General features: G+C 34.8%; 2 protein-coding genes across 2 annotated transcripts; one reads left to right on the top strand and one right to left on the bottom strand.

Moving 5' to 3' along the window:
- Positions 1-842: 842 nt before the first annotated feature.
- Positions 843-5,763, top strand: LOC134265242 (uncharacterized). Its single transcript, XM_062747490.1, has 2 exons — positions 843-2,211; positions 5,645-5,763. Exons 1-2 carry the CDS (start codon positions 843-845, stop codon positions 5,761-5,763), a joined length of 1,488 nt encoding a protein of 495 aa, XP_062603474.1.
- Positions 5,764-10,696: 4,933 nt separating this feature from the next.
- Positions 10,697-19,789, bottom strand: LOC134265244 (polynucleotide 5'-hydroxyl-kinase NOL9-like). Its single transcript, XM_062747492.1, has 14 exons — positions 19,699-19,789; positions 17,899-18,539; positions 17,153-17,609; positions 16,079-16,695; positions 15,767-15,854; positions 15,184-15,281; positions 15,005-15,038; positions 13,997-14,145; positions 13,360-13,508; positions 12,185-12,270; positions 11,699-11,921; positions 11,512-11,581; positions 11,024-11,166; positions 10,697-10,803 (listed from the first exon to the last, which is right to left on the bottom strand). The coding sequence occupies exons 2-14, from the start codon at positions 18,518-18,520 to the stop codon at positions 10,702-10,704; spliced, it is 2,838 nt and encodes a 945-aa protein (XP_062603476.1). The 5' UTR covers positions 18,521-18,539; positions 19,699-19,789; the 3' UTR covers positions 10,697-10,701.
- Positions 19,790-20,068: the final 279 nt, after the last annotated feature.

The raw sequence follows: 20,068 nt of genomic DNA, 5'->3' as shown, positions 1-20,068 counted from the left end.
GACTTTTATCCCCCAAAGATACATTCAGATTAAAGTATCAGTCATATTTATAAAGTTATAGTAATATTTATAAGGCTACGTGTTTTTCTACGACTGCTATAGGGCACACGTAGATTTCCACGTAAATCTACGTCAAATCGTAAGATACGACATTTAGTAAAACGCAAAATCGGCGACGCAAAATCGGCGTAAGTTACGGCTACGTCTACGCGTACGTCTACGTATTGACTTACGACCTTTAGTAAAACTGGCTACAGGTGGGTGTTACCTGTAAACAGGGAACGTTTTCTCCCCCTAGGCATCTTATCACACCTGGGGTCCGTGCTTTACCCTGTTCATGAATCGTTTTGTTGACTGGATTAGTAAGATCATTTATTTTGTTTGTTCACCTTTTACATAATACTCAATATTTCATAATAAATAATATGCAAAGACGTCATGCAAAACAGACATTTAAAACCTTTGAATGGATGACAAGAAGTAGATAAACACTTTACCCATGGATAAGTATACAGATTGCAGATATTACCTGATAGACTGACGTGTGTAAGGAAGTGTAAGAAAAAAATGCTTACATTTTATAATTTTCTTTATTTTTATAGGCTAAATTTATCTTGGAAAGTCTAATGTTGTAATTTAATTCATTTTTTTTCTTGTCATATGTTGCCATGTGATTAAAAATACCTTTGCTTTTCAGATAAAAGTATGGATCAAACACCAAATACTGCCCAGCATTATATCGAATGTGAAAACAAATTGTGTCAAAACTACTCTGAATTTTACTGCAATACCTGTCATATAGTCGAATCTGAAGCATATGCAGAGAAATACATCTAAAGGAAATGACCAACAGAAAGCATCATATAGTTTCTTTCCGTGCAAGGAAGAGAAAATGTCCTTCAGAAAAATGTCAGGTTCACATCAATGTAGATTTAAATGCCTTTTGTGTTGACTGCCATATTCCTGTGTGCCCTGCTTGCTTTGCCCTAGAACACGCTGGTCATAAAAAACATGACATTGAAACTGTTTATAATAAAATTCTACAGCAATGTCAAAAGAAACATACTTATATTTTGGAAACGGTTATTCCTGATGCCGAAAAACATCGTAATTCCATAAGTAAAAGAGAAGAAAATGCCAGACAAGAAATTCTAACGTTGAGGATATGCATGAAAGAAAGGGCCGACGAACTAAAGAAAGTCGCGGACGCAATACTGCATGTCAGTAATAAAGATTTGGACAAAAGTGAAATGTATATTTTACATGACCTGGAAAAACAGCAGAATAAAACCGATAATTACATTAAAGATCTCGGGAAAATCATAACTGACTACGAGAATAAAATATCATCAATAAAAATGACTGACCTTATTGAACTCCATAAAAACATGTCATTGGCTGAAGTACGGATGCCTAAACCCACATCAGAAACACTGCCGACGTTCACTCCAGGTACATCAAACGAAGAAGAAATAGCCAAACAGTTCGGTGAAATCGAAAAGAAATATTTTGAGGAAACTTTTATTAAAACAATGAAACTTGCCAGTTCTTCGACTATGACAATAGAAGTCATTCTTCCTACAATAAGTGAGATTTCTCATTTATCTTCCCTGAGTTCTAATACCTTTTGGGCCAGTGATTACAGAGGGAATATAATTCAGTGTGACTTGGAGGGAAACATCTCTAAGAGAATAAGGATCAACACACGTGATGTCCCCGGTTACCATACCATTACAAAGGAGGGACATCTTATTTACACAGATACACTAACGAGAGCCGTCTACAGTGAAAAAGTCCCTAACAAACTAATCAGCACAGGAAGCTGGATACCAGAAGCTGTCTACTCCTCCCACATCAATGGTCATACATTGGTGGGAATGAGGAGAGAAGACAAGAAGAGGATCACTAGATACAATAAAGAAGGGAGGAAGCTCCTCAGCATTCAGAATAATAGTAGAGGACAAAGACTCTATCAGGGTATATATTATATCACGGAAAATATAAATGGTGATATTTGTACATCAGACAACGGAAAGGTTGTGGTTGTGACCAAATTAGGGGACTACAGATTCACTTACTATGGTCATCGGTCTCAATCTAGGTTCGATCCGTACGGAATCTGCACAGATGTCCTTGGCCATATCTTGGTTTGTAATGGTTCTGATTTCTCTAATGAGAATCATTCCAGTGTCCACCTGCTGGACCAGAATGGTCAGTTCATTTCGTTCCTTCGGAGGTCCGTGTTTGCTCTGCTCTTGTTTTGTATATTTGTTTAATGGACGTTGAGATTGAATACTGTTCATTATTTCCATATCCTTCTTTTAACCACCGAACATGTATCTCTGCTGGTGGACAATTTGTCCCCGAGGATACTTGTCGTTCGGTACTTATTCATGCATGAGTACAAATAATAACGAAATGATACTGGCAGGCGCGTCGCCCAGTATAAAAAGGCGTCACTCCCTTGAGTCTATAAGGGACACAGACTCAAGGAGTTCATTTGGTGCCCCTCGGATTATCCTCAAGGATATTAAACATATGTCATATGTGCAGTCTTCAGATTCCCAGTTTTGGTATAAAACCAATGCATCATATACCAAATTGAAAGAGTGTAAAGTTTCTATTACAAATATATTGGATGATTCCTTTTGCGATCCAATGTCATCGGTTTCAAAATGTTCTGTTCGAAACTGTAAAACCTGTGACATTTTGATAACTGACACTTCTTTCACCAGTAATCTTACTGGACAGAGCTTCTATACCAAAACTTGGGAAAATCTGAACTGCAAATCTTCTAATGTTGTCTATGGAATAGAATGTAATCTGTGTGGGCTTATTTATGTCGGTGAAACCAAGGGATCGCTTAACAAAAGAATATCAGGTCATCGATTTCAAATAAATCATGGTGGTCAGCAGCTTTTATATAAACATTTTAATTCACCTGATCATTCTATTTTATCAATGAAAGTTAGAATTCTGGAAAAGATTTATCACCACACAAATAGTCCATCTTTGAGTACACCTTTCCGTAGACAACGTGAAGAACTTTGGATTAGGAAACTAGGGACAGCCTTTCCCTATGGATGTAATGACAATGTCGATAGTGTTGGAAATCTCACAAGCCCACAGTGTAATAATGTAAATGTGATGGGACTTTTTAACAACACTCAGAGACGTAAGCGTAGTCATGGACATCGTTCGTACAATAAACCTGCAATACACGACGTCTCTTTTGATTCATTACTACCTTATGTAAATCAACAGTTAGGTCTACATCATATTCGAACCAAACTTTACTCTGTCCCTTTGAAACTTTTAAATAGTCTTCTTGAAAAGACCAAGGAACATCCAAATTTAGATTCCTCGACACCTGAATATAGGCTCGGCTCTGTGATTATGGATATTGCACATCATAGGCTTTTTAAACCCGCACGTTTCACGGAAGAAAATGCAGCTAAAACAATCCGTCTTTTCCTTAAACTTCAATATGCCAATAAAGGAATTGACGCGGTAAATATTAGTAATATTCTTAATCACAAAAGGGTCCAGTCTTCTATTCCACCATATTTCAAGTTAAAGACTACGCCTTGTATTTCCTACAAATATACATCGACCATTGCTTCCAAACTTTTCAATTACAAAAATACTTTACATGGCCTGGATATCGACTATCTGAAAAATAATCCCCTTTCGTGTTCATGTTCTTCTTCGCCCTATAACTATAGTCCTGCTGGACACGTTATTACAGGTGACGTAAATATAGTTCGTAATGAGGACCTTAGATCACTTATTTTAAAAGGTCCTAAATATAGGGAACCCCGATCCTTCAACTGGCGTCGGAATTTCATAAATATTATGGATTCTGTTGAAAATTACGCCAGACGATGGGCTAGATATGAAAAAGAAGACATTGACACCTTGTCAGAATGGATTAAATGTATCAGATCCATGTTAAAGTCACGTATTAAAAGATTGAGGGGCAAAATGAAAACCATCTATCCTTCTGTGTTCAATAAACCAGAAGTGAAAAAAGAATTAGATAGATTACACGATCAGTACGTACTGGTTCCTGCCGACAAAGCAGGTAACAACATTGTCTTCGTTTGTAAGGCTCATTATATAAATTGCATTTTAGAAGAACTTGGATTTAATTCTACAAGTGGTAATCCTACTTATACATATACTACTCTTTCTAAGGAAGAAATTCTTCAAAATCACCTGTCAGTTTTGAATACTTTTAATATTCCACAGAGCCAAAATGAATTTGAACTACCTTATATATATTGGATTCCGAAACTTCATAAGAATCCTTACAAACAAAGATACATTGCAGGTTCCAGTAAATGTTCAACCAAGCATCTTTCGTTACTTCTCACTAAAATATTGACAGTAGTGAAAGAAAAACTTCAAGAGTACTGTACAACTATATATTCAAGAAGTGGTGTAAATCAGATGTGGATACTTAAAAATTCTAAAGAACTTTTGGACAATTTGAAATCACAAGACTTTACAAAAATCAACAGCATAAAAACTTACGACTTTTCAACTTTATATACAACAATTCCGCACGACAAATTAAAATCCAGGCTTTTTGATATCATTGACAGCTGCTTCTTCAAAAAAAAGGAACTCGTAAGTTTACTTACCTCGTCATTGGTCATTTGAAAAATTATTTTGTTAAAACAGATTCTGATTGCACACACAAGTACTCTGAAGTTGACATCAAGAAGATGCTTGAGTTTCTGATTGACAATATCTATGTGGTTTTTGGAGACCAGGTATTCCAACAATCTATTGGAATTCCCATGGGTACAAATTGCGCTCCGTTATTAGCAGACTTATTTTTATATTCATATGAAGCAGAATTTATGCAAAATCTTTTGCGTGAAAAGAAAAAAACACTTGCTGTGGCCTTCAACTCGACATTTAGATATATCGACGACGTATTGTCAATTAATAATGATAATTTCCATTCCTACGTCGACACGATATATCCTGGTGAGCTTGAGATAAAAGATACCACAGAGTCCGACACTTCTGCTTCATACTTGGATATTTTACTTGAAAAAGACACAAATGGTAATCTAACAACCAAGCTATATGATAAACGTGATGACTTTAAATTTTCTATCGTCAACTTCCCTTACTTATGCAGCAATATACCTTCATCACCTGCATACGGAGTATTTATATCTCAGTTGATTCGATACGCAAGAGCATGCTCTACGTATGAACAATTTCTTAAAAGAGGTAAACTATTGACAAGCAAGTTGATGAAACAAGAATATCAACAGTCTCGTTTAAAGTCATCATTTCGTAAATTCTATGGTCGATACAATGACCTTGTCAGCAAATACAATTTATCATTGAATGAAATGCTGACTGACGTTTTTCATACCAATTGTTAGTCCATTATTTATACACTGAATTGACCACGGATTTTTTCCGTTATTTCCTGATTATGACAACGAGCACACGGCGGGTGTGACCGGTCGACAGGGGATGCTCACTCCTCCATGGCACCTGATCCCACCTCTGATGTTTCGGAGGTCCGTGTTTGCTCTGCTCTTGTTTTGTATATTTGTTTAATGGACGTTGAGATTGAATACTGTTCGTTATTTCCATATCCTTCTTCTTACACCAGATCAATGTCCATACAAACCTTATGCTCTATGTGTGGATGATAAACACGGTCTTTGGGTTGGGTATTGGAGGAGTGCTACTGTCACTGTTTACAAGTACCTCCGAAGCACAAATAAATAGAATAAAGCATTCAACAACAAATAAATTCTTGCTTTTGCTAGTCTAGATCATTGTTTCGGAAGGATCTTTGTCATTACATAAAGAGATGAATTTCAACACTTCGTCCAAAGCAATGTGATTTAATTTTCAATTCATGTAAATGCCACTTAATAACTAAATACAACTGTAATGTCTGATATGATTCTTTATCAGAACAAATAAAAATCAAAGTATTGAACGAACTGAAAAGCGGGATTTAATTGCTCGAGTATATTGTCCGATCCGAAATTATATTAGTACAAATTTGTTTTTTTTTCCTTTTGGCCATTGATTTTTTTAAAGGTAGAGTTTGTATGATTATGATTTAAAACAATATCCCATATACTAGTAGTTCAAGTAAACAGTACAGACCCAAAGATATGTTATGATTTTCTAAATTTAATAAATAATATCTACAAGAAATTTTCGCATATTTTCTATTCAATAAGCATTTTTTATTCATAATTCAAACATTCAGTCTTGGAATAATTAAAATAATGCACATATGTATTTTATAGACATTCTTTTAGTTTCAAACAAACAGTACTTTTATCACCAACTTCATGTAAAAAAAATTAACCCACACAACCTGAAGATGTTTCCACGTGATTTCATTTCTCCTGGCTCAGTGATTTTAGGGAATTGGTTTTTCCTATGTTTTAAAAAAAATTCCATATATTTCTTTATAAAACATTGATCGTTCCTTGCAGACCCGCCCTACCCCTAGGGAAATGGGTGAGGGTCTTTCTTTGAACAATCTTCAATTTTCACTACCTGAGGATGCTTCTCTTAGGGTCAATTGTTTGGAACGAATTTCAATCTACACTACTTGAGGATGCATCTATATAAGTATGACCAATCATGGCTTTGCTGTTCTTGAGAAGATTTTTTTTTTCAAAAAGATTGTTCTTAATTTCAATGTTAACCTTGATCATCCCTTGTGGTCCCCCACCCCTACCCTAATGTTCATGATTTGAACACACTTCAATCTACAACATGTACAATGTGCGAGGATGTTTCCATATAAATATACGACCAATCATGGCTTTGCTGCTGTTCTTGTTCTGTTTATGTAAACTTTTATCGTCCCTTCTAGTCCACCCCTACCCTAGGGGGTTATGATTTGAAACAACTCAATCTATACTGCGTGAGGATGCTTCCATATAAATATGACAAATCATGGCTTTGCTGTTCTTGAGAGTTTTAAAAAATGATTTTTCTAAATATTTCCATGTAAAACTTTGAATCGTCCCTTGTGGCCCAGCTCTACCCCAGGGCCTCATGATTTCATTTGAATTTACACTACCTGAGGATGTTCCCACATACGTTTCAACTTTCCTGGCACATTGGTTCTTAATTTAGACGAATATTTTTTTTAAATGCCACTAAATTTTCAATATTTCTTAATTATTTCCCCTTGTGTTAGGACATGGCCCTTCATTTAAACAAATATGAATTGACTTTACCCAAATATGCTTAGTAAAGTCAAGATTTGAACAAGTCGAATCTATACTACATTAGGATATGTTGACATATCAAGATGTTTAATCATAATTTTGCTGTTCTTCAGATGATTTTTTATAAGATGAACCTATCATGTTCCTATTTTAAACTTTGATCAAAATGCCCACCTTTCCATCAGTGGTCATCACTTTAACAAAAATTTGAATCTACTTTATTTGAGAATGCTTTCATATTAATAACACAAATCATGACTTTGCTGTTCTTAGGGGTAAGACTTAAAGTCTTCCCCCTAAGAATCTCTCTACATGTATATATTCGTATTTATAATTCCAATCCCCCTTGTAGCCAAAATGTCTTGACGGTCATCATTTAGAATTAATCACTTGAAAGGATGCTTCCATTATACCAATATCACATATTTAAGATGGCTAATAATTGGCTTTGCTATTAGCGAGAAGAAATTTTAAAATATTCCTATGTAAAACTCTAATTCTCCCATTCTTGGACCATTCCATTCCTCAGATTCTCCATTTGAACAAACTTGAATGTACACTCCCTGTGGATGCTCCCGTATTTATATCAATTAACATGGATGGCTGTTCTTGAAAAGCTTTTAAAGATATTTTCCTGCATGTTTCGATGTAAAATTTTATCCCTCATTCTGGCTCCACTCTACTCTCGGGGGTCATCATTTGATCAAAATTGAATCTATACTATGTAAGGATAGTTACATGTACCTATACAGGGTGTCCCAAAGCGTATGTTACTTTTTTTAAACTGTTATAAAAATTTTTATGCCTCAAGTTACTGAGTACATTAATGAAATTTAAAATATATATTAAAATTATTATATTTTTTTGTCAGGCATACATTTCTTACAGTTTCCTTATTAATCATGAATATTTTTTCTTTAGAATAAAATAGATCATTTTACAGCATGTTCCAAATTCGGTCTCTTGGAATTAACATTGTTTGAACACAATATCCTCACAATATCCTAAGTTTTTATTCACAAAGTTTTAAATGAAACATTATAACAGTTTAGAGGTTTTTCCACATTTAAATTAGGTTTCACCGAACACTAGAATTTAAGATTCTCTTTAACAACATTGTTAAAATGGAAGTGGCCTTCATCGGAAAATGATGCATCTGTTAAATATTCAGTCAGGTCTAATTAAAATCCAATGGGAAAACTCTAAACAACCTCTAATTTCTGTCTCTTTTAAATGCTGCATTAAATTATCTTATGAGAAACCAGTTTTAAATTGAATTCGAGTATTGTATGAACGCTTGCTTTACCAAAGGTGCTATCTTGTTCATACAGGACCCGTCTAAGGGATTTTTAAAATAAAGTTTCAGTAGAGTAATCACTATTAATGGTATTAATGTTCTCCTTGGTACGGGCACTCCTTGGTCTTCTAATACCAGAATTAAATCATGTATACATTCAGAATTAAATCATGTATACATTCAGAATTAAATCATGTATACATTTATGGTGCCCCGAGGGGATCCGGGCTAGAATAGGTCCTCAGTACCCCCTTGCTTGTCGTAAAAGGCGACTAAATGGGGCGGTCCTTCAGATGAGACCATATAAACCGAGGCCCCGTGTCACAGCAGGTGTGACACGATAAAGATCCCTCCCTGCTCAAAGGCCGTTAGTGCCGAGCATAGGCCTAAATTTGAAGCCCTCACCGGCAATGGTGACGTCTCCATATCAGTGAAATATTCTGGAGAGGGACGCAAAACAGTATACAATCAATCAATCAATCATTTATGGTGCCTTTCAACTTCAAACTTCCTCACAAATCTGTAAAGTAGCATTCTGTTGGGCACTTTCATTACAGGATGTTGTTTTCTCATGGTTCTAATGACTAAAGTAGTAGATTTACACCCATATTAAATTTTGACAATTTCTATCAGCTGTTCACATAAAGGTTCCATATTAAAAATATGACGTCATTTGGACATCATAATTACCTGAATTTTTAACAGAATTTCATGAAAGTTTGTCAGATAAAATGTATGCTAATACACTAGATGTTGATGAAATATCTTTGTGAATGCTTGTGGTTTGATAAAGTTATAGATGATTAAAAGTGTAACATATGTTTTGGGACACCCTGTATACTATATAGTTTTTTTAAATGTTTTTGTCCAGTGGTTCTTGATAAGACTTTTTTTCAAAACATACCACCGAATTTTCACAATTTGACAAAATGCGATCATGACATTTCAGCTCTTGTGAGCTGAAAATACCGTTAGTTGAAATACTGTTAGTAGAAAATGGAGTAAATTACAGTATTTCAAATTTAACTAATAGTATCCTCATGATTTTTCTGCGAACTTTAAATCATTGTGATAATTATTTCACTTCATTTCTGGCGAATAAGCTCAGCACCATAAAACTTGATATCTTGTCTATGACTTTTTATGGTGGCATGCTTCTGGTCCATACATACAAGATAAATTATGTTAACATGCAAGGTAATTAGGTACACATGCAACATATTAATGTCATATTCAGAAGCATTATACTAATGCCCGCATCTGACATCGTAGATGCAAGATACAATATATATATGTAGACATGTCACTTATTTATGTCAACATGTAAGATAATTATGTCAACATGTGACTTATTTATGTAAACAAACAAGAAATTTATGTTTAATATCCAAGATATGTAAATTGAAAAGCAATTTATTATCTTGCATGTTCGCAAAAATATCTTTTATTTAAAAATATAACTCGCATATTGGCATAAATAAGTCGCATGTTAACTTAATTATCTTGCATGTTAACAAAACTTGCAGGTCGATATAATTATGTTGCATCTTGCATCTACGAAGTCAGATACGGGCGTAAGTATGGATTTTTACTTGCATATGTCTGACACAACAAAATGAACTTGCATGTTGATATAAATATGTTGCATATCTAGACAATTATGTTGTATGTTGACATATAATTCATTTTGCATGCAGGAGGCAGAAATATGCCACCATTCTATTAATGCATCAGCATCAAGAGATCCCTAGTGTATATTATTTTTATAATCCTGTCTGTCTGTTGTCAACTTTAACCTAGCCCATAACTGTTGCACTGTCAAGGGTAAGGCTTTAATTTTTGATACGAGTGTTCATTATAACAAAAAGATTCTATTGGTACAGAAATTTTGATCATGTGACCTCAATTGTGACCTTTTTGCAGGAATGTAACATAATTGACATTTAATTGTAAATTCATCTTTCTTGATGCTTGTGTCTTAGACATGAAATAAGTAATGTCCACTATTCCCCATTCCTTCTCCATATGTAGTCTGTTATCACCACCATTCTTATATATACTTATATAACCCCTCAGTAATTCAGTCACATTTTAACCAATATATGTATGTAACAACATGACATGTCTGGGAAATTATTTTTGCTCGTATATACTTTTTGTCTCCTTTTATGTGGTCCTTGATTTGGATGGGATGTACTTTCTCTGTCTAGGATTCTTGGAAGCCCAGGTTGATGTTATTCTACTCACATAGGGAATCTCTCGCACTTCCTAAAATCATCATATGGAAACATTTTAACCAACAGATACATATGTAGTAACAGATCAAGACATATCTGGGAGATCATTTTAATATCTGAAAAATACATGTACATGTGGCAATCAGACACGTTAATCAAAGGTGGCTCAGTCCATTGGACAGAAGATTCAGGGTCCCAGGTTCAAATCCTGGTCTGGTCTGTCACAATTATCTTCTCTTTTGGTAACATACCTTGGTGATTTGTTCTGTAAATATTTGTTGTGGGATATTACTGGAGCCGCGGATGATGGTGTTGACATGGACCAGATCCACGAGACTCAGTGGTGTGGTTATATAAATCATCTTCTTCACAGTATCAATGGACCGGACCATACCTACATAAAAAGGCAAGGGCCTGAACAACATGTTTTCTTTCAGGAACAGAAACTTTGTCATCTTTCAAAATCAATCAGCAGCTACACATGTACATGCATAAACAATTTTCATTCTGAAATATTTAGGACATTGTTATCATTTGTATGAGTTTCCACTTAAACAAGACAAAATAACGTTAAAAAATTTAGATACTGAAGCATCGGGATTGGAAGAAATCCATGTATAAGCAATTTTCATTTTCAGATTCTTAGGACATTGTATATTTCTTCCAAAGCTATTTTTTCCAATTATTATAATCTTTGATCCGAATTTATATATAACACTATCATTTGTGAAATACAAACCAAATCCAATACATAAACAGACTGGTGTGCTTGCAAAAAAGTATGGCTCCCCTTCCTTCTCTTTTCTTGCCTGGAATAATATCACACAATAAAAATCAATCACATGTATCCCGCATTAGCCGAATTATTGACAGATATATTCAGTAGAGAGGATTCTCTATGTATCCCGCATTCTCTGTAATGTTACCTCTCTCAAGTCCGCCTGAGCCAGACCTACAATGGTGGCATTAATTGCGGACATCCACTCCTCCCTGGGAATTCCCCTCATACAGATATTTATAGCCACGTCCTCCCAGGGAACTCCGTAGGGCGTCTCCAGACTCAGGCTCGAGTCCTTACTGAGTGTGGAACTCATGTAACTGATCACCGCGAGATCACGCAGCTCAAATGGTTTCCAATGATTGTGACATCTTAAATATAATAATTTCAAATATTAGAAATTATAACTTGCCTTGGAAGAAAGTTCTAGAAAACAGTAGCGATTTGATTTTCATTTTATTTCATTATCAAATTTAAATATTTAAACTGCAATTATAAAAATTATTTTGTAAAAAATATTCATAAAAAATTCACTATTTTCTAGAAATATTTCAATCAGCCAAGAAGATTCGAGACTTGTTTACTCAATACAATTCATAAAATTCCATCCAGTACATAACAGTCTGTGTAATACCTGACAACATTAGTGGGTGAGTCCATTCTGACTAGTTTGTGGTCTGTATCTCCCAGTATACCCAGCATGTCATGACTCCTGTAATACTACAATATAAAAAATCAATCAGGGTTAAAGGTCTCCTGTAATACTACAATGTAAATTACATCAATCAAGGGTACAGGTCATTTACACCTGATCATATTAACCAGAAAATCCATTTTTTAATGTCCTTGAATTTGACATTAAGTGGTTCATGTACATCAGTGAGGCACGTCTGACCCAACATGCACTGGCAGACAAAATAAGTTGGAATAGGCAGCCGCAGGGTGTCGGATTGCAGTGTAAAACACATGAAAATAGTAAAATGAGAAATTTAACACTTTTCACTGTAATTCCTTAAATATTAAAAGTACTGAATTTGCAACTCTTCATTTACCAAATAAAGAATTAAACAATGCTGCCCCCAACTTGTGCTGCATAAATTGTAAGAAAGGGTTTGAACAGAAATACAGACCAACAGACTAATACCCATCTGAAAATCAAATTCATTGATTTATAATTTCTAACTTGTAACTACCAATGAAACTTGCATTCTGAGCCAGCAAATTATCAAATATCAAGTTATCAACATTAATTTTAGAGAAAGACTGTGATAAAAGAAAATGCATGACAAAATAACTCTTTGAAAGTTAGTGGAGTTGATTTCTCGATAATTTTACCGGAATGTAAATTAGGCAGGTCGATAGGTCAAGAGCTAAGGAGGCCTAATGTGCATGTAAATCTTTTGCACGTCTGTCTTTGTGTCTGACACTAAGGAGGTCAAATATGCATGTACGGTAAATCTCATGTGGCTGTCTTTGCGTTTGATGTTAGTGGGTGAGGACTATTAAAATTGGCATGAGAGTCTTCATGTAATTCAAATCTATTAGTCTATATTTTTTTTAAAATCTAAATGTACAATTTCATTTCACAATGAAATGGAAATATAAGGAATCACTGTCTAGATAGTATGGTATGCCAGGGACATCAATGATAGTGGGAAACGTGAGATAATTTTATATGCATAAATTATTTTGCATTGTGTTGACTATACTAACTAGATGATTCCTTAAGAAATATCTTCCAAGTCAGTTATACAAAATTTCTATTATCTTTTCAACTACTACTCACTATCTGCCTCTAAATATACTTACCCTAGAGTGGCCCACCCAGCCCATTCTGTCGTTGACAAACTCAGGGTTGAGAGGAGCAGCGTTCAGCTTGTTGTTCCTGAAGTTGATCTGGACCAGGAGACTGGGGAGGGTCATTCTAATTACACTGATCAACAACTCCAGACCCAGATCTAACCAAGAAGAAAATCACTGATTGATTGAAATCATTCAGAAAATTAAATGCATTTGTATTACATATAAAATATATTCTTCTGTAGCTTACTTTAGTCTAATGCAATGTTTTGACCAACATAGCACAACTTACAGTAAAACTCATTAGTACGATCACGGATATTGCGAATTTACGGATGTAGCAAGTTATCTTGGATCCCCAGCTATATAAATTAAATAAATTTCTTTACATGGTTATAACAAATTACGGATATAACAAAGCAATTTCATAGGTCCCAGTGACTTCGTTATAACTGAGTTTTGCTGCATCTGAGAATGGTTTGCAAAGATTTGGCTACAACATTTTATTCACAATAATTTTGTTGACAACCACAATGTGACTTACATTTGATCCACCCGGTTGACTTATAATTGGTCAACCATTGTGTTTATTACATATCTCCATTGTGTTGACTAACCTTCGATCCACCCCATTGTGTTGACTAACCTTCGATCCACCCCATTGTGTTGACCACCAGGGGGAGCCTGGACTCCTTGGTTTCCTCTAACTTCCTGTACTCCATTAGACATTTCCTGACACACTCCATGTACAAGTTAGGGTTGTCTGTGGCAGTCAAACCGCCATAATAATAGCAACTGGAAACAGAAGAGTGAAATGTAATAACTCATAGTCCTGTCTGTTTTCACTGAATCAATGGAATGAAATATTGTATAACAATTAAAACTCTACTAGTGACAAAATGTATTTAGCTATATAAATTTTAGTTGCTTTTTTAAATATTCTTTAGGGTGAATATTATCTTTAGTGTCATTACATGTATTAGGATTATTTTCAAATATAGAATTTTTCCATGAATTTAGCAATATGTACATTTATTACATACTTAGAAATAAATACACGACTTTTGCATATGCGATATGCCTGATGTCACATTAGCCATATCAGCCCTGCAGGCTGATGTGGATTTGTGGGGCTGATGCAGATCAGTACGTATCACACCCCTAGAAAATTAAACCTCAAAAAACAGTTCTTGTGATCATACACATATTTTGGGGGTTACACATTCTCTTAATTTTATTTTTTTTCAATGTTAGGATAATCTAATTTAATTTCAAATTACGGATCGGGCGCATTTGAAATAGAAGTACATGTAGAAACAAACCCAAACAGTATGAGACAATAGACCATGTACATTTACATGTAAGAAGTCCATGCATGATTATTTACTTATTTTCTTCTCAACTAATGTGTACTGTATTTTATTAATAAGTAATGTAATAAACATAATAAAACATACCCTTTTCCATATCACATCCTGTATCAGCCCTCGACCAATATCTGCCCTCTGGCCTTCGGACCTCTGGTTGATATTGGTGTCTCGGGCTGATACAGGATGTGACATGGAAAAGGGTATGTATTATTCTCTATGTATTCACAAAATATGTATGTTATGTTATACTTAGCCGTTCATTCAAATTAAAATAATTTACTCACATTTTAGGTATATTCTGATGAGTAAATGGTGGACCTATAATAATGAAATAGGGCTACACATGTTATAGTAAGAAGACATTATCAACTTTTCTCTGATTTCTTTCCTTCAGTGAATGCTACATGATTTATTAATAGTTTAGGCTAAGTATAGTATGGAATGGACTTTAATTTATACTGACCTAAAAGTGGCGTATTTACAACTTGTAAACTGATACAACCAGGGGGAGTGAACTCTGTCTGCCCAATGTCACAATCCAAGTAACATAACTCTGACCTCCTGAAATATAAGGATAATATATTGTTTAAAATTCTGATGTCTAAAATGATTGTAATAGAACCAACAATGTTCCATCCTATTTCTAAAGCTTAAAAGATATTCTAAAGATTCTAATAATTTAATACACGTCTAGTAAGAAGATTCCAATTTTCAGTGGCTTAAAGGATGACACTTGATGTACATGTATTCATCAATTATCCACCATCAATCTCTGTGTATGAGGTCAATATCACTTGATGTGGGTCCTTATAACAAAACACTGTATACTGTGTTATTTTTGCACTTTTACACTTGTAAACCATTTTGCCCCATTTTAAATTCACCCTGTCACATTTTTGTTTAAGAAACAGTTCTTTGAATTTGGCTTAATGTTTTAAATTTACAAACCTGGCAAAAGGGATAAAAGGGGCAAAAATTTCCCTGTAAATAGAACTGTACTTATACTGAAATCTTTTACCGATTCATAATGATATTCAGTGACTTACTTGTTTAAAGTATGATTAACAAGATATCTGTTCAGGGTAGATTTACCCGAGTTTTTTCCACCAACTACCATAACTATGGGGGCCCGATCTGAAAAAAAGTATGTAAAATTATTGTTAAGTATGCATTTTTGATAAGCAACTAAAAATACTTTAATAATCACTTCTTAACACTGAACGATAACTATATTGCTTGGCTTTTAAAATCAGATATCAGCCGTATGAAATTTGACCTACATGTTTATTTGACGTTAAGTAATTTTAATTCAAACATCCAGATCTACAATATTCTGTCCATAGGATAAATGTACCCACCAGAGCTCAGAACTTCATCCCATCTCTGGACTAACTCCATCTGTTGCTGAGAAACATGTTGCCTGGCAACCACTGCAGTGTCAGGAATGAAGGTCAGTCCCACAGAGGTCAACTTAATGTCATCAGAGCCAAGGTCCTGTGTCCTCTGTTGAGTAGTGACAGGGTTATCCCAGAGTTTGTGGAATGCCTTGAAGGTAGATATGTACTCACAGACATTGGACTCCATCTTCCTGGCTAGCAGAATGGTCACATTCTCCCGCGGTAATTTCTCCATATCCTTACTCAGTAACAACCAGTCTGTGTATATCTTCTCCACCCTCCCTTCCTCTGTTAATATCTCCCTGGTCTTTTTCTTTGATTTAGATTTCTTTTTCCTGTTGGGCTCGGGTTCAGTCTCTTTATCCTCCTCCATTGTCTGTGTCTGACTCGTGCTGATGGTTAAGAGGCTGCTACATGAGGGGGAGTAGAAGGCCTGGAACTGGTCTGTTAACTGGTACCCCAGCACCATGGCCCCTCCGTGGAGACATTTTAGGAAGCACCTGCCCAGGTAACAGTACACACCGGGGTTAGGTAACACAACAAGCACCTGACCATCAAAGGCCCCCAAAGCTCTAGGTCTGCCAAGAAAATTATGACATTCATAAAATATTTCTAAGAGGAAATTAAAAATCCAAAGTCCTGAAATATATATTTACTATTAACACATTTAAATACAAATGTCAAAGCATTGTGTCCTATTTTGCACAATTACAGGTAATGTTGACCAGTATGACTTACTGTAAATTGGTTTAATTCCACGGTGTTAAAATTTCACGATATCTCAAAAAGTACCATTTGCGATGGTTTTAATTTCACGCTGCGAGAAATTAATTAAAAATTTCCTATAGCAATTCAACATAATTAAAAACTAAAACTAACATTCACGATGGATTTAATTTCACGGAAAATTAATAAATCGCGAACATAGCGAAATTAAAACCACCGTGAATATTTCCCAATCTACAGTATGCAGAATTGCTAAGCATCATATAAAGTACATTGTAAGCTTTGCTGCCAGAGAGTAAATTTGTGTACCTTTGTTGTTCCTGACCTGACCCTTCTTCCACCCAATCTGATTCTGTTCTGTTATTTTTGTGAACAATTTCCCCCTTCTCCCTACCATCTACAACCAAAATCTCTGAACTTGTCCTCATTTCTTCCCCATTTATAGCTTCTCTCTTCTCTGAAACTGTGAGGTTTTCAAAGTCTTGGGTGGGTTCAAAGTTCACCGCCTCGTTTTCAGTATTATCCAGGGTGAGATCAATGACGGAGAAATCGCTGTCTGATATTTCAGATTCCGAGTCGATGAGATTTATCACCTCCAGAGAGGGCTCCTCCACAACAGAGTTGTCTGCCCCTGACTGTGTGGGTGACTCTCTTAAAGTCTTTTTCTTTGTTTTAGTGGAATTCTCTTGTGTCCCTTCTTTGTTTGCAATGCTTTCTTTTTCATCCATTTTTCTTTTCTTTCCTTTTTTCTTTAAGTGTCCTTTATCTGAAAGAAATAAGTAATACAGTAATAAAAAAAAAAGGTACTACATTTGTGTATAAAAATAATGAGAACTGTAAAATATTGGTGAAAAATCATGTCTACTTTACATTAAGATAACCTTAAACCTGTCTGTCCCACAAACTTACTACACATATACTATCATTAATATTTAAATATAACTCTTTCTTTCTTCTCTTTATCCATCAACTCTTTTTTAAAGACAAAAAATACAAACAAATTAATGGCGAAATGCTCTTTTTTTCATCTTTAAATCACCTGAACTGTTGCTCACCTTTTGTTTTCTGTTCAGAGGACTCCTTTGTTTTCCCCGTCTGATGTAGTTTTGTGTCTTCTTTTCTTTTCCTCTTTCTGCTGCCCTCTCTTGCCTCGGGATCAGGACACTGAATGTCCACACCTATGAAGTGTACACTACTATAAGTTTTCTTATCAGGTAAGCTGGCTCCACTGGAAGTCTCTATATCCCGCCCTGCTGAATTTTGTCTCAACACACTGGGTTTCCCTTTACTTTTTTTACTACCAAGACTTTTCTTTGGTTTATCTTCAGCCGGACCTTTCCTTTCCACTTGGGGCTCACTAGTACGAATATTGTCCTGACTTGTCTCTTCTGACACACCCGCTCGCAACACATCGAAAGCACTTTGTCCTGATTTTTTTACTTTTTCTGAAGCTAGTAAGTTTTGATTTTTCTTTTTCTTCAAATGTTTTGCAGAAGTTGTCTTTCTTTTACCATAAAACTTTTCTTGTTTATCCAACACATTTTCCAGCAAGGAGCTGCTAATACCCTTTCCTTTCTTAACCCCTTTTGACTTCTTTTTAGAGTGTGGTTTAAATGTGCTGGAATGTTTAACTTTACTGGGTTTCTCGCTTTTTTGCAGTTTCTTTGTTTTTCCCATTTGTACCAACAGTTCCCATCTGTAATATAAAATAACACTTTACATGTTTTACTTGATTCAACAAAAATAAAGTTGTTATTCTCAAAAATATAAATAATGTTTGGTTCTTATTAGCAATTGTATTTACTGATTTTAATTTAAAAACTTATTTAACACATTAAGCAAAGCACCAACTGATCAGTTTAGAGGTGGAAAAAATATACAGCTGTGTAATATAATATACATAAATGGTTAAAATGTGCTCCATATTAGGGAGGGAAGGGTTGATGATTGACCAAAGCTGGAATGTTCCAGAAATAGATCCTTTACATGTGCAGAAATTCTTGTGCTGTAAATTGCCTTTTGTTTGCATTATGGTTCTGTATACATAGTGTTATGGATAAATTAAGACTAAACTAGAGGTCCACTGTACTGTGAGCACTGAGCTGACTAAATGATACCCCTCCCCCTGCCTTGAGCTCCCTTATCTTTATAAATATTAATTTAAATCCTTGTTTAGCTCTGGGAGACCCAAAATAAGTGCCAGATCAAAAAGTGTCAGGAGGTCACAATATGGCATTATTGCATAAGAATCTTTGATTTTAGTATAATTAAATTTTATTCAGTGGTATAGGATGATTTGCAGATAAGAGATGTGTACCCTTCAATATTATAGAAAGAATTGCAGTGTCCATGTTTTGCTATGGGAAACCTTAAATATGTGTTCAATCAGGTCCAGTACAATCAGTAGATTTAGCTACGTAGCTTTATTTAGCTATTTTAATGCGCAACTTTTCACAGTTTAAGAAATAAGTTTGATTTGGTAGCTAAATAAAGCTACTTCAGGTAGGTTAATAAAGCTAAGTAGGTAAATCAAGATACGTATCTAAATCAAGTGATTGTACCAGACCTGTCAAAAAGTAAAATAGGAGTTCACAACGGTATTATGTAACAAAAGATTCTGTGAAAGTCTCATTAAATTTCATTCAATTACATAAGAGGAGTTGTGGATGATGGACGTACAGACAGACGGACGGGCATCCCGATCAATATAAACCCTCCCATTTTTCAAGCGGGAACGCTACTCTCTGCAGCTGAGCTTGCATGGGTCAGGTGTTATGGTCAGAGGATTAGACAACAAAAATATACGCTTATTGTACAAAGACGTATGCATCTTATAAATTAAAAATACTTATTACCTAATCAGATACCAATCAGACAGAGATCAAAGGAGTATTGCACCAGAAAAACTAAGTCCTCATCTCATCATCTCTTTAAACACACGGAAACATGTGCTTGCACGCTAATATAGGAAAAATATCGAACAGAATTTTAATTCCCGCAATACTTTTTCATTTCTATGCATGGTTCATGGACAGTAGCCCTTTGTGTTTTGTATTTAAAAACTACTCATACTAATAATAATAAAATAAAAAAAAAAATCAAAAATGAAAATAAATAAATATGAAAAATTAAAAAAAAAATTATCTTCATTTTTAGCGAAAAAGGAATATATGTACATTAAAAAAAAACAAAAAAAAAACAATAACCCCAAAGTAGGATTTGATG

Source organism: Saccostrea cucullata, unplaced genomic scaffold (genome assembly GCF_032062105.1).
Source record: "Saccostrea cucullata isolate Sc308-1 unplaced genomic scaffold, CSIRO_AGI_Scuc_v1 ctg302, whole genome shotgun sequence".
Taxonomy (NCBI): domain Eukaryota; kingdom Metazoa; phylum Mollusca; class Bivalvia; order Ostreida; family Ostreidae; genus Saccostrea; species Saccostrea cuccullata.
The sequence above is the reverse complement of the archived record's forward strand: the minus strand, read 5'-3'. Positions and strand labels throughout refer to the sequence as shown.